Consider the following 15329-nt stretch of genomic DNA (forward strand, 5'->3'; position numbering starts at 1 on the left):
ACTTAAGAATAGAATGAGAAACTAATACATGTATTCAAATATATGAAAAGAAATATTTGGGATTAAGGTGTACCTTCTTTGGCTCAGTGCGCTTACGAGCATAGTGACTCAACTTTTCAAAGTTGTAGCATTTCATTTTGGCCTTATACTTATTCCCATCACATTAGCCTCTCTAATGTTTTTTTTATTGCCTTTCTTTGGCCCTAAGTTACCTAGACTGCCATGTTTTCCTTATCTATCATGCTTAGGCTTGTTAACTTGACATTATCTTTCTTGGGTAATAAGTAAGGTGAATTGCACCCCTAGACATTTTTTTTCTAACTCAATTAAGTGAGAAATATCGTTGTCCCATGTGAGCACAAGTTTCATTTGGCCACATGATTCATGCAAGAGCATATAACAATTGTGATATGTTGCTCATTAGTGGATTTAATTCATGAATTAAGGTTTACATTGTCCTCAAATGCTTAACCATTATGAGTTTAGGATCCATGATCTATTGCTCAAACTTCAAAGTGATTGCACACATTATAGTTGTAGATATCAAACCATAGAAAATTTGGACTTATTCCATATCGCATGAAAAGTGAGGTAGTGCTCAATTCCCTTATCAAGTCGTTATAAATACCACTTGACATGTTAAAATGTGCACAATGGTCTTTCTTAACCTAGAACTGATAAGCTTTCATATCACGATGTTGTTTGACTAAATTCCTTTTCCTTAGGTTGGATCATGGGATCAAGTTAGGACCTTTAAGGCCTTCTTGTTCATTTAACAAGTATTGGATTTTTTGTGCCACATCATAATTATTGTTGTCTAATTCGTCTCCTATAATGAAATCATTAATGGTGTTCTTAGTGGCCATTTTACAACATTTGTTGCATAGAGTATGACTGTAGCATATATTTCTTAATTTTATACACATTGATGTTTGATATCATTACACATTCAAGACATGGTTAGCTCTAAACGAAGTGATTGTGGATCACATTTCTATGAGTCTCATGGTTGAAATCCTTTGACTAAGCCCATAGTTTGAGATGTTTATCAGGCTCATATTAGTAGTTTATGACTCCAAAGATTATGATTTGTTTCATTTAACACTTAGATTGTATTTGATAAATTAATTTAATGATTTAATTTAATTTGATTTAATAACCTAATTTAAATTATTAAATAGATTAAGTGTATTTGATAAAATAACTTAATACCACAACTTAAAATAAAAATAATTTTAAATATTAAGTCAAAATAGTTAATTTATTCTTATTTTCAAATTTATTTTTATTTTTTGTCTCATTTGCCCCCATGTTAGTAAGAACATATTTAAGAATTATGATTCCGCGTTCATGACTCGTTTTTTATAATAATTTTTTTTTATATATATATATATATATAACACTTTAAATATGAATATTTTATAAATAAATTTATTGTTTAAAATTAATGAGAATAAATATAGCTAAAATCAATGAGGATAATTATTAATTAAAATTAATGATGATAAATGTATTAATTTAATAATTTGGAATAAATTTTAAGTTAACTTTATTAAAAAACCTTAATAGTAAAAAATAAGTATTAAGTTTAAAGTCAATAATTAAAAATTATTTAATTTAAAATCAATTTAAATCATTAATTAATAAATACTCAGTTTTAAGAACTACACACTTATTCCATTAAAAATATAATTATATATAAATACTCAGTTTTTGCTAGAAGTAAATTATTATTTAAAGCTGTTGAATCTTGGAATTAGACTCATTTCGTAAGGCAAGTGAAGTCAATTATTAACGCTCACTTATTATTAAAACCTTTACCCGATGAATCGCCCCCAATACCTCCTAACTTGTGATCAGAAAGACACCTGCGCCTACTTTGAACGACCTATGAGCCTCCCAAAGTCAAGTTGTTTCGTGGATCACTTAAGTATTTACTTTTCCTTCTTTCAATTATTTTTGGGAATCAAACGAGTGGCCCAACTTGGATGACGAAACAGGTCAAATAAATTAAAATGAGATATTTTTGTTAAATGACATGTTACGTATTGGCTATTGGGTTGTTGAGGTTTGAAATTCGGACATTGAGTGACTTTGATTTCATTAACATTACGAAGGTTGGTAGCAGCTTCCCTCCCGTGGGATTGCCTCCTTTTCAAAAGTCAAGTGGAAAATGTATTAATTTCCAGTCAAGGGGCTCGAAAAGTCTTTATCTCTCTATATAAGAAATGTTATAATGAGAAACCGTAAGCAGATTGATTGCTCTCTCCTTCCTGTGGGTTGCATTCATCATATATGGGTAGGTGAAGAACAGAGAGCAAAACAAATACATTAACACATGCATACATGTCTGAAAATCCAAAAATAAAATCACGCACACAAACTTTGAAGCCACCTGATCATTGACTGCCGATGGATGAGAGTTGGTGAGACACAGCTAGCTTATAAATACCCAACACTCACACCCAGCTTTCTCAAGCCAGCTCCAAGCACTCTTCTCTTTCCTTCCTCAATCTTCAGCTTCAATTTGAGTTCGTAGCTAGGATCAATGGCTTCAATTGAGGAAATTAGAAACGCTCAACGTGCCAAGGGTCCGGCCACCATCCTAGCCATTGGCACAGCTACTCCCGACCACTGTGTCTACCAGTCTGATTATGCTGATTACTATTTCAGAGTCACTAAGAGCGAGCACATGACTGAGTTGAAGAAGAAGTTCAATCGCATATGTAAGTATATATATTCATGCATTAATTCTTACATTCACAACATTTCTATACATATACGAGTGTGCTATTAAGTGAGGGTCACCTCCAAGTGAATGAATGTTTCAAGCTTAGAGAATAGCTTTTAGCTAAATTACTTTAGGAAACTTGAAAATCATTTTACATCAGTAACCGATATTCCTTTCATTTGATTGTAAGGGCTTGAAGAGCTGTTCTTTGAATCATGTAGCATTGCTAGCTATAATTAAGAATAACCTTTTATAATTTCTTCAATGTTAAATGCATGTTGATCATCTTGAACAATATACTATATGACTAGTCGATTGGTAAAACTAATGTGTTCATGTTATTTCTTTTACAGGTGACAAATCAATGATCAAGAAGCGTTACATTCATTTGACCGAAGAAATGCTTGAGGAGCACCCAAACATTGGTGCTTATATGGCTCCATCTCTCAACATACGCCAAGAGATTATCACTGCTGAGGTACCTAAACTTGGTAAAGAAGCAGCATTGAAGGCTCTTAAAGAATGGGGTCAACCAAAGTCCAAGATCACCCATCTTGTATTTTGTACAACCTCCGGTGTAGAAATGCCCGGTGCAGATTACAAACTCGCTAATCTCTTAGGCCTTGAAACATCGGTTAGAAGGGTGATGTTGTACCATCAAGGTTGCTATGCAGGTGGAACTGTCCTTCGAACTGCTAAGGATCTTGCAGAAAATAACGCAGGAGCACGAGTTCTTGTGGTGTGCTCTGAGATCACTGTTGTTACATTTCGTGGGCCTTCCGAAGATGCTTTGGACTCTTTAGTAGGTCAAGCCCTTTTTGGTGATGGGTCAGCAGCTGTGATTGTTGGATCAGATCCAGATGTCTCCATTGAACGACCCCTCTTCCAACTTGTTTCAGCAGCACAAACGTTTATTCCTAATTCAGCAGGTGCTATTGCGGGTAACTTACGTGAGGTGGGACTCACCTTTCACTTGTGGCCTAATGTGCCTACTTTGATTTCCGAGAACATAGAGAAATGCTTGAATCAGGCTTTTGACCCACTTGGTATTAGCGATTGGAACTCGTTATTTTGGATTGCTCACCCTGGTGGCCCTGCAATTCTTGATGCAGTTGAAGCAAAACTCAATTTAGAGAAAAAGAAACTTGAAGCAACAAGGCATGTGTTAAGTGAGTATGGTAACATGTCTAGTGCATGTGTCTTGTTTATTTTGGATGAGATGAGAAAGAAATCCCTAAAGGGGGAAAAAGCTACCACAGGTGACGGATTGGATTGGGGAGTACTATTCGGTTTTGGGCCAGGCTTGACCATTGAGACCGTTGTGCTGCATAGCGTTCCTATGGTTACAAATTGAGTGGAAAACGGTAAGAGAAATGATATAGGGGACATGTCTTATTGTATTACAGAGGAGGTGCTACGAAAGATATGTACATGTATCTTCAAAGTTAATAATAGTACTCCTAAATCTTTTATTCCTATCCTAACATTGAGGGATTGTAATTTAGTGATTGTTGGAGGGTGCAGTCACGTCAGGCAAGTGGATGAAACTGCAAGTGCTTGTCATTCTGTTATCGCGAAGTTTCCTGAAAGTTGTAATTTTTTGTTCTCATAAATGCCACTGAAAAGAAAGAATGAATTAGATATACAGCACCAGTTCGAGTTTTACTTGTGTAAACCAAGAAAATTTCAATGTAACGTTTTTACTTTCATTAATTTGAATTTTGGTTAAATACAAATATGATAAAAAATATGCTAATAATCCAAAGCGTCATTTCCCTAAGTATAAAGAATTAGTTGTAGTGTAATTTCCCGCTGAATCGGGTGTCAAAGCACAGGGAGATGATCAGCAAGGTGCAAGGGAGATAATCTCGTGGATGAATAGAATTTTTGGAGGTAAATTCTCGCTCAATTTTTTGAAAATGGGGTTGATGGATTTTGTTGAAAATAGGCCAGCAATTGAAATGAGCAACAGCTGAAATTTAATCAACAAGGCTTTTGCAAAATTGTTGAGTCTTAGGGGATCCCTTGGGGCGTCTTTTTTTCCTTGAAATGACCCTCAATCAAGTTAACATAGCTGAGATTGCTGCCTGCTCTCCTCTAAGGAATCTGCAGCTCTAGGCTATGGAATCTTTGAAATAGTACCACAGGAGTAAGGGGTCAAACCCATAGGGGATGGATGAATTTAGAAATGTGGCATAGAGAATGGATGATGGAGATGGATGAAAACAAGTTCCAGTCCGGAGGGTAATGGAGGAAGTTGATGTACTTGAGGGACTCGCTCTGATTTGGCACTAGAAGGCCTTCCTTCTGCAGCTAACAACAGACCATGTTCTTTCAACTCTTCTTCAATCTTTTTAAATCCAACCCTTATCTTGGGCAGATTCTTCTCCCTATCCTCAAGGCATTGAACTTTTCTTCATCGTCAGCAATGGGATGGTTCTTTGCTAGAGGGCATGCAGTCAGGAACCTTGGCATTTTCATAAGCCTAGATGAAGTTATCTTCAATCAGAGCTGGAAGGTCTGCATATTCCCCTTTGAACATGGCATAAAGCACTTCAAACCTCAAATGCCTCCTCTCCTGTTGATTCCCAGCTGGGAAGATATTGTAATAAATAGCATGGTCCAATAATTTCATCTGAGCAGGTGGCCAAATCCTTCTGGTCCTTCAGGCAGGAGAGTAATTTTAAACCGTACTTCTCAAGAGCTTTAAGACGTAAGGAAGCCAATTATTTGCCAGCCTGCATGCTCACAATTACTGCTACTATGAAGTTATTGTTAGATAAATTTAATCAAGTATTATTTATCGACTGTTGGAGGACCTTCTCGGAGACGTTGAGTTAAATCATTGTTTATCATGTTGTTACAATTATATTAATTATCACCTACAAATACAACATGATAATGAGTTATTATTTTCTAAGATTACCCTTTTAACCTAAAGTTTTTACATAACATAGCATAACTCAAAATAAACTTCTTGCACATATGTTAACTTTGGAGCTGAGGAAGATTTTCACCTAAAAAAAATTTGTATATTAATTACTATCATATACGAAATCTAGATAAAAATAATGCCGCAATTATAAAAAAAAAAAAAAAAGGTTGGTTATTGTTGAATTCTCCTTCTCATAAGTTTAACATATGTATAAAAATCTGTCCTAACACAAAATCTCTTAAGTGGATGAATTAATTTCATTAGAAGACGAAATGGACAATCGGCTTGCAGTTGGAGGTTGATGTTGAATTTGTCATTTTCCCCCTCCACTGATAAGATCATAAACAAAAACCCATGTGATTGAACAAGTCTCCGCCACCATCTATGACTTCATCAGCCTACCAGCTGCAAGTGGATTGGAAGTTGGTGAAAGTGCATGAATCAATTACCCATTAAAATTTTGAGTTAAGATATTGCTTATTAAATGTAAACATCCTTAACGTTTACATTGATTTACTTTGTTGAGTTGTGGGTTAGTGAAAAAAGTGATTTGAAAGTTGAGTTTGTGAAACTTAATGTTTTTAACTTGATGATTTAAATGGGATTTAAGTTATTCTTAAATTGTAAGTTGTAAATAGGGGTTTCCTCTTTATTTGTAAGTTGTAAGCACCTTTGTAAAAAATTAGTTCAAAGCTTTTTGAGAGGAATCTAGGGTTTTTAATTCAATCCATAAGGTAGAGAGTATTTGATAAATAAATTTAATGACTTCATATAATTTGTTAATTTAATTTAAGTAATTAAAAATTGATTAAATATGTTTAATAAAATAATTAAATATTACAACTTAAAGTTAAAAATAATTTTTTGTATTAAGTTAAAATGACTAACTTATTTTAAATTTCAAATCCCCTTTTGCCTATGTGGAGCTGATGACTCCACATCTCTAATTGATATTTCATGATAAATACTTTATAGTTATTTTATGTGTTTATAAAATTTTGAATATGAATGTTTAACAAATAAATTTATTGCTTAAGGTTAATAAAAATAAAAATTAGTTACAACTAATCAAAATGTGTTGTAAATACAATGGTGAATGACCACATTGATGGTTATTTATGAACTCCATTTACTCATCTTTAAGATGAGTAATGGGAGTTCATATTGTGAAGCCTATAAAAGGCTTCTTACAACCCATGTAAGATCTATTCTGAGCAAAAGAAAGATATTCTCTTCCTCTCATTCTCTTTCTCTCTTTCTTTCATTTTGTCAACATTCTTTTAAAAGAAAGATATACAATATGTGCCCCTAAAGAGGCACATATTGAACAAGAAGCCCCTGGAGAGGCACTTATTAAACATGAAGCCCCTGAAGAGGCATATATTGAACAAGAAGCCTTTGAAGAGCTACATATTGAACGAGAAGCCCCTGAAGAGGCACAGGTACCTGAAAATTGTGAGATCTCAATAAGTTATGTACACATAGGAGAAAAATGGGATCGAAATAACATTGTTATTAACAATATTTTTGCTTTCCAAGTGGCCTTTGATATCATAAGAAATAATGAAGATCCCGAACCACAAAATGTGGAAGAATGTCGGCATAGAAATAATGATATCATAAGAATGTCGGTATGTCGCCAAAATGGAAAGAAGCTATATAGGCAGAGTTAAACTCATTAACAAAACGAGAAGTTTTTGGACCTGTAGTCCAAACACCTAAAGATGTAAAGCTTGTTGGGTACAAATGTGTATTTGTACGAAAGCGCAATGAGAATAATGGGATCATAAGATGTAAAGCGCAATTAGTAGCACAAGGTTTCTCGCTGAGACTTGATATTGACTAGGAGGGAACATATTCTCCTGTCATGGACGCAATGACATTTTGTTTCTTAATTAGTTTGGCAGTCTCAGAAGGACTGGATATGCGTCTCATGGATGTTATTACAACATATTTATACGAATCCATGGATAATGATGTATACATGAAAATCCCTGAAGGATTTAAATTGCCTGAAGCAAATAGTACAAAGCCTCGTAGCATGTACTCAATCAAGTTACAATGATTCTTGTATGGATTAAAGCAATCTGGACGCATGTGGTACAATCACCTTAGCGAATAATTGCTAAAAGAAGGGTATGTGAATAACCCTATATGCCCATGCATCTTCATTAAGAAATTAGAAACCGGATTTGCAATTATTACAGTGTATGTTGATGACTTAAATCTTGTTGGAACTCTTGAAGAGCTCATTAGAACAACAAATTACTTGAAAAAGGAATTTGAGATGAAAGATCTTGGAAAAAAAAAATTTTGCCTTGGCCTACAGGTTGAACATTTTCCAAATGGAGTTTTAGTACATCAATCAACATACATTTAAAAAATTTTGAAACATTTTTATATGGATAAAACGCATCATTTAACTTCTCCAATGGTTGTCTGATCACTTGATGTGAAAAAAGACCCATTTCGTTCTTAAGAAAAAGATGAAGAGTTACTTGGTCTTGAAGTACCATATCTTAGTGCTATTGGTGCACTTATGTATCTTGTCAATTGTACACGTCCAGACATTGCTTTTTTCTATCAATTTATTAGCAAGATATAGTTCCGCTCCAACTCGAAGACATTGGAATAGTGTTAAACATATATTGTGTTATCTTCGCGGAACTACTGATATGGGTTTATTTTACTCAAGGGAATCAAAGCAACAATTGCTTGGATATGTAGATGCAGGATATCTTTCAGATCCACATAAAGGTAGGTCACAAATAGGGTATGTGTTTAATTGCAATGGTATTGCTATTTCATGGAGATCTGTCAAACAAACAATGATGGCCACATCATAAAATCATTCAAAAATACTGGCAATTCATGAAGCAAGTCATTAATGTATATGGCTAAGATCTATGATCCAACATATTCGGGAATAATGTGGACTCTTCTCTATCAAAGGTGACCCAACAATATTGTTTGAAGATAATGTTGCATGCATTGCACAAATAATAGGGGGTTAAATTAAAGGAGATAAAACTAAACACATTTCACCAAAATTCTTTTATACACATGAACTCCGGAAGAGTGGTGAAATTGATGTGCAACAAATACGCTCAAGTGATAATCTAGCAGATTTATTCACAAAATCATTGCCAACCTCAACATTCAAGAAGTTAATACATAGGATTGGAATGCGTCAACTCAATAATATCGACATGAGGAGGAGTATGCTTGTAAAAGGGTGTTAGTGTACTGTACTTTTTTTTTCCTTCGTCCAGGTTTTGTCCTATTAGGTTTTACTGGCAAGGTTTTTAATGAGGCAGTCCTAACATACCAAGAAAAGAATATTGTACTCTTTTCTTTCACTAGGTTTTTCCTATAAGGTTTTTCACTAGCAAGGTTTTAATGAGACATATTCTTTTAATATGGTGGTCATCTAAGAGGGAGTGTTGTAAATACAATGGTGAATGACCACATTGATGGTTATTTATGAACTCCATTTACTCATCTTTAAGATGAGTAATGGGAGTTCATATTGTGAAGCCTATAAAAGGCTTCTTACACCCCATGTAAGATCCATCCCGAGCAAAAGAAAGATATTTTCTTCCTCTATGTCTTAGTCTAATAAGACTTTCGAAAGTGGATTCTTAAACCTTAGGTAACATTTTTCTTGCAACATGTTCAGGTAATGGTGGTATCAAATCAGCAATCCTCCACTTTTAGCCCCCGAGTTGGATGAGATTGTATCCAAAAAAGAAAGGAAAACTCAGGCACGTTGGTTTTCAAGCCGAATTCAAAGTAGATCAACACGAGAATATTTGTTGAAAATTTTCTTTCATTTTACTTCCTTTTGATAACATACACAAGAATAAACAATGATTTTAATTTAAGGTCTCCAAGGAAATCCTCCAACAATTCATAGCTAACAATACATTAATTTAAGTTGCGATAACTTCGTTATTGTATATCTTTTTCTACCTTTATTTGATTAATAGCACATGGCTGAACAATCATATTTTCTACCTTTTCACTCAATTGGAATCCCTAGGAATACTGTGGAGGACAACAGTCTCGATGGTTAGGCCTGGTCCAAAGCCAAACAAGACGCCCCAATCCAATCCTTCACCTGTTGTCGTTTTTTGTTCCTTCAACGATTTCTTTCTCATCTCGTCCATAATAAACAAGACACAAGCACTTGACATGTTCCCATATTCACTTAGAACATGTCTTGTTGCTTTAAGTTTTTGTTTATCCAAACTCAATTTTGCTTCAACTGCATCAAGAATAGCTGGGCCACCTGGATGAGCAATCCAAAATAAGGAATTCCAATCGTTGATTCCAATTGGGTCAAAAGCCTGAGTCAAACATTTCTCTATATTTTCGGAGATCAAAGTTGGCACATTAGGCCATAAATGAAAGGTGAGACCCACTTCACGTAAGTTGCCTGCAATAGCACCTTGGGTATTGGGGATGAATGTTTGGGCCGCCGAGACTAGCTGGAAGAGTGGTCGTTCAATCGAGAGATCTGGATCTGATCCAACAATTACAGCTGCAGAACCATCACCAAAAAGGGCTTGGCCAACTAAAGAGTCCAAAGCAGTTTCAGAAGGCCCACGGAATGTAACAACGGTGATCTCAGAGCACACCACGAGAACCCGTGCTCCTGCATTATTCTCAGCAAGATCCTTAGCGGTTCGAAGGACAGTTCCACCTGCATAGCACCCTTGATGGTACAACATTACTCTTCTGACTGATGTTTCAAGGCCTAGGAGATTAGCGAGTTTATAGTCAGCACCAGGCATTTCTACACCCGAAGTTGTACAAAATACAAGATGGGTAATCTTGGATTTGGGTTGACCCCACTCTTTAAGAGCCTTCAATGCCGCTTCCTTACCAAGCTTGGGTACCTCAGCAGTAATAATCTCTTGACGTATGTTAAGAGATGGAGCCATATAAGCACCAATGTTTGGGTGCTCCTCAATCATTTCTTCGGTCAAATGACTATAACGCTTCTTGATCATTGATTTATCACCTGTATATAAATTATTAATAATACTAATATGTTAGCTCAAGGAACCAGTTTGATTGTTCAAGATGATCAACATTGTTCAAGTGAGTATATGGATACACAATTATATGTATGAAAAGGATGTTAAAATTAGACTTACAAATGCGGTTGAACTTCTTCTTGAGCTCGGTCATGTGCTCGCTCTTAGTAACCCGAAAATAGTAATCAGCGAAATCAGACTGGTACAGACAGTTGTCCGGGGTAGCTGTGCCAATGGCTAGAACGGTGGCCGGACCCTTGGCACGCTGAGCATTTCTAATTTCCTCCACAGACGCCATTGATAGTAGGATGACTGCTGAAATCGAAGCTTAAAAGTTGAAGAAGGAAAGAGAAGTGAATGTTTCGGAGCACAGAGTGCTTGGAGCTGGCTGGAAAAAGTTGTGTCTTGAGGTTGGTATTTATAATCATAAGGAATGCTGTGTTTCACCAACTCTCATCCACTTGGACGCTATTGAAATTGAATGGTGTCCTGCCCAGTCAATGGATACTTGATGATACATGAAAGGGCAGGGACTTGCATGTAGGTAGGCGTGCATTTGAATAATCCATGCTGCAGTGACATGGGTTTTGATCATTTCCAACTTGGTAGGCTTCGGTTTTCATTCTTTAGATCTTTCTCTATAACTCTAATCCTTTTGTCTTTAGCCCACGTAAGGTTGTTGGAAGCTTACCCTCTTGTCTTTAGCCCACGTAAGGTGGTTGGAAGCTTACCCTCTTTGACTCGAAGTTGGTAGGACCACTTCCATATCCCCCGAATGCTATAATTTGACCATGGAGTTGGGCTTCTTGACTTGCAATAATAAAAGACCCAAATCTTTCACATGCTGAGCTACCTGCTGCCGGCTGGACGTTCGGAAATCTACAATGAAGTAGATTATGTAGTCAAATTTACTATTTAAAATAACGAATATAAAAATGTTAATTTAGTCATTTAAAATAAATTTTAACCTAACTTTATTAAATAAGCTAAGTGCTTAAAGTAAAATTTTAATAATGAGTTTTAACTCAATAATTTAATTTAAATACAACTTAAATCATCAAATAAAAAACATTAAGTTTTAACCGGTCAGCTTGGGAATCACTTTTTCAATTGACCCATAGCTCGACAATTTAAAACTTATATTAAGAATATTTACATTTCATAATTAATATCTTAACTCAAATTTTTAGTAAGTATGGATTCATACACTTTCACCGGCTCCCAATCCACTAGCAGCTGGTAGGCTGATAAAGTCAGATGGTGGCGGAGACTCGTTCAACAATCTCATGCTTATTTAAATTATATCAGATGGTTTTTTAATGCTCTTTTGGGAGGAGGGGGAAAGTGACAAATTCAGCATCAGTCGACCGGGGCTGCAAATTAATTCATCAACTTAAGAAATTTTGTGTAGAACACATTTCTACATTTTAAACTTATGAGAAGGAGAATCCACACATTTCTATAATTAAACATATTTATTTATTAAGTAAAATAATTCATAACTTTTTCACTTTTAGTTGGCTGCAAAAGACGATGAAGTCATATTCAACAAAGGAAGATTTTTCTATTGAAATTACTCAAGTCCGAATTATACGGAGTCAAAGTTCTCTGGAAATATGTATGAAAACTTCACTGAAAATTGGGACTTAAAAACAGGCTGCAAAACACAAAAAGGAAAAAGAAAAAGAAAAAAAAAAGAGTATAATTCTTAAATTATTTTTAATTGTTTGAAAAAAAATTGTTATTTGATTAATAGAGCTTTCTCAGCTCCAAAAGTGACTTCTAAACAAAATTTTGGGTTATTTTGAGTTATGTCATCTTATGTAAAAAGTTAGGTTTAAATGATATAATTGTAACATCATAAGATTTTGAATAATAATTGAAAGTTTTGTTAGTATAGAACCAGTCTTGTATATGTCTTAATCTAATAGGACTAATGAGAGGTAAGACATCACCCTTGTTTCGATGGTGGCTATCTTATTTAATTTATATGCACTGTAGAACCAAACTGGTTTCCATATTTTTCAAATTCGTAGTCTGTCACTTTTAGGCCTTGAGTTGGATATGATTTTTTGGAATTTTCAAGCAAAACTAAGACTAAATCAGCGCGGGAAAAGGAATATGAAAAATTTTCTCACTTGCATGCCTAAACAAAATAGAAATCCATTATTTCTTTCATTTTGATAACATACACAAGGATAAACAAGGATTTTAACTTGAGGTCTCTGAAAAAGTCCTCCAACAACGATAAATAACAAATAATAAATTCTGAGTAAAGATGATTTCATGGTGATATATCTTTACTACCAATATTTGATTAATAGAACATGGCTAGTGAATGGTTTTTCCTACCATTTCACTTAGTTTGAATCCATTTGAACGCTATGTAGTACAACGGTCTCAATGGTCAAGCCTGGCCCAAAGCCAAACAAAACACCCCAATCCAATCCTTCACCTGTGGTTGTCTTTCCTTCCTTGAGCGATTTCTTTCTCATCTCGTCCAAAATAAACAAGACACATGCACTCGACATGTTCCCATATTCACTTAGAATATGTCTTGTTGCTTTGAGTTTCTGTTTATCTAAACTGAGTTTTGCTTCAACCGCGTCAAGAATAGCTGGGCCACCGGGATGAGCAATCCAGAATAAGGAATTCCAGTCACTAATACCAATTGGGTCAAAAGCCTTAGTCAAACACTTCTCTATGTTTTCAGATATCAAACTAGGCACATTAGGCCACAATTGAAAGGTGAGACCCACTTCACGTAAGTTGCCGGCAATAGCACCTGCTGAATTTGGAATAAATGTTTGTGCTGCTGAAACAAGCTGGAAGAGTGGTTGTTCAATCGAGATATCTGGATCTGATCCAACAATTACAGCTGCAGACCCATCACCAAAAAGGGCTTGGCCAACTAAAGAGTCCAAAGCATCTTCAGAAGGACCACGAAATGTAACAACAGTGATCTCAGAGCATACCACAAGAACTCGTGCTCCTGCATTATTCTCTGCAAGATCCTTAGCTGTTCGAAGAACAGTTCCACCTGCATAGCACCCTTGATGGTACAACATCACTCTTCTGACAGATGGTTCGAGGCCTAAAAGATTAGCGAGTTTATAATCTGCACCAGGCATTTCTACACCTGAGGTGGTACAAAATACAAGGTGGGTGATCTTCGATTTAGGCTGACCCCACTCTTTAAGAGCCTTCAATGCTGCTTCCTTACCAAGCTTGGGTACCTCAGCAGTGATAATCTCTTGGCGTATGTTAAGAGATGGAGCCATATAAGCACCAATGTTTGGGTGCTCCTCAAGCATTTCTTCGGTCAAATGAATGTAACGCTTCTTGATCATGGATTTGTCACCTGTATATAAATTAAACAGGAGTAATATGTGAGCTCAAGGCATTCATTGTTCAAGATGATCAACATCGTTCAAGTGAGTGTAAAAAAATTCATCTTAGTAAATATAAAAGCTTATTCTGCTCATACCATCGCGCAGAGATGCATTGAATTAATTTAAAATGAGTACACAGGATGTTAAAATTATACTTACAGATGCGGTTGAACTTCTTCTTGAGCTCGGTCATGTGCTCGCTCTTAGTGACCCGAAAATAGTAAGCGGCGAAATCAGACTGGTACAGACAGTTGTCCGGGGTAGCTGTGCCAATGGCTAGAATGGTGGCCGGACCCTTGGCACGCTGAGCATTTCTAATTTCCTCCACAGACGCCATTGATAGTGTGTGATGACTACTGAAATCGAAGCTTAAAAGTTGAAGAAGGAAAGAGAAGTGAAATTGTAGGAGCACAAGTGCCTGGAGCTGGCTGGCCAAAGTTGTGTCTTGAGGTTGGTATTTATAATCATAAGAAATGCTGTGTTTCACCAACTCTCATCCACTTGGACGCTATTGAAATTGAATGGTGTCCTGCCCAGTCAATGGATACTTGATGATATGTGAAAGGGAAGGGTCTCCTATGTAGGTAGGTGTGCATTTGAATAACCCATGCTGCAGTAACATGGGATTTGATCATTTCTAACTTGGTAGGCTTCGGTTTTCATTCTTTATTTTTTGCGTTCTTGATCTTCCTCTATAACTATATTCTTTTTTTCTTTAGCCCATGTATGGTTGTTGGAAGCTTACCCTTTGTCTTTAGCCCATGTAAGGTGGTTGGAAGCTTACCCTCTTTGACTTCAAGTTGGTAGGACCACTTCCATATGCCCCGAATGCTATAATTTGACCATGGAGTTGGGCTTCTTGACTTGCAATGATAGAAGACCCAAATCTTTCACATGCTGGGCTACCTGCTGCCGGCTGGACGTTTGGAAATCTACAATGAGGTAGATTATGTAGTCAAATTTAGTATTTAAGACTAATGACAGTAAAAATTAATTACAACTAATGAATATAAATATGTTAATTTAATCATTTAAAATAAATTTTAACTTAACTTTATTAAATAAGCTAAGTGCTTAAAGTAAAATTCTAATAATGTGTTTTAACTCAACACTTTAACAATAATTAAATTTATATTCAACTTAAATCATCAAATAAAAGACATTAAGTTTTACAAACTCAACTTGAGAATCTTAACTGAGGTTTAAAACTTATATTAAGAATATTTACA

At 35.5% G+C, this 15329-nt stretch overlaps 3 protein-coding genes across 3 annotated transcripts; 1 reads left to right on the forward strand and 2 right to left on the reverse strand.

Moving 5' to 3' along the window:
* The first annotated feature begins 2249 nt into the window (after positions 1–2249).
* LOC100264844 (stilbene synthase 5-like) lies at positions 2250–4378 on the forward strand. Its single transcript, XM_002268720.5, has 2 exons — positions 2250–2726; positions 3085–4378. Exons 1-2 carry the CDS (start codon positions 2549–2551, stop codon positions 4083–4085), a joined length of 1179 nt encoding a protein of 392 aa, XP_002268756.2. The 5' UTR covers positions 2250–2548; the 3' UTR covers positions 4086–4378.
* Positions 4379–9477: 5099 nt separating this feature from the next.
* Positions 9478–11114, reverse strand: LOC109121404 (stilbene synthase 4-like). Its single transcript, XM_003634024.4, has 2 exons — positions 10829–11114; positions 9478–10692 (listed from the first exon to the last, which is right to left on the reverse strand). The coding sequence occupies exons 1-2, from the start codon at positions 11004–11006 to the stop codon at positions 9692–9694; spliced, it is 1179 nt and encodes a 392-aa protein (XP_003634072.1). The 5' UTR covers positions 11007–11114; the 3' UTR covers positions 9478–9691.
* Positions 11115–12851: 1737 nt separating this feature from the next.
* LOC100853590 (stilbene synthase 4-like) lies at positions 12852–14536 on the reverse strand. Its single transcript, XM_003634023.4, has 2 exons — positions 14260–14536; positions 12852–14069 (listed from the first exon to the last, which is right to left on the reverse strand). The coding sequence occupies exons 1-2, from the start codon at positions 14435–14437 to the stop codon at positions 13069–13071; spliced, it is 1179 nt and encodes a 392-aa protein (XP_003634071.1). The 5' UTR covers positions 14438–14536; the 3' UTR covers positions 12852–13068.
* Between the last annotated feature and the right edge of the window lie 793 nt (positions 14537–15329).

Source organism: Vitis vinifera, chromosome 16 (assembly GCF_030704535.1).
Source record: "Vitis vinifera cultivar Pinot Noir 40024 chromosome 16, ASM3070453v1".
Taxonomy (NCBI): domain Eukaryota; kingdom Viridiplantae; phylum Streptophyta; class Magnoliopsida; order Vitales; family Vitaceae; genus Vitis; species Vitis vinifera.

Coding starts and splice junctions, on each gene's coding strand:
- LOC100264844 (XM_002268720.5), top strand. CDS start 2,549: ATGGCTTCAATTGAGGAAATTAGAAACGCTCAACGTGCCAAGGGTCCG. Junction 2,727..3,084: donor GAAGAAGTTCAATCGCATAT/GTAAGTATATAT, acceptor TTTCTTTTACAG/GTGACAAATCAATGATCAAG.
- LOC109121404 (XM_003634024.4), bottom strand. CDS start 11,006: ATGGCGTCTGTGGAGGAAATTAGAAATGCTCAGCGTGCCAAGGGTCCG. Junction 10,693..10,828: donor GAAGAAGTTCAACCGCATTT/GTAAGTCTAATT, acceptor ATTTATATACAG/GTGATAAATCAATGATCAAG.
- LOC100853590 (XM_003634023.4), bottom strand. CDS start 14,437: ATGGCGTCTGTGGAGGAAATTAGAAATGCTCAGCGTGCCAAGGGTCCG. Junction 14,070..14,259: donor GAAGAAGTTCAACCGCATCT/GTAAGTATAATT, acceptor ATTTATATACAG/GTGACAAATCCATGATCAAG.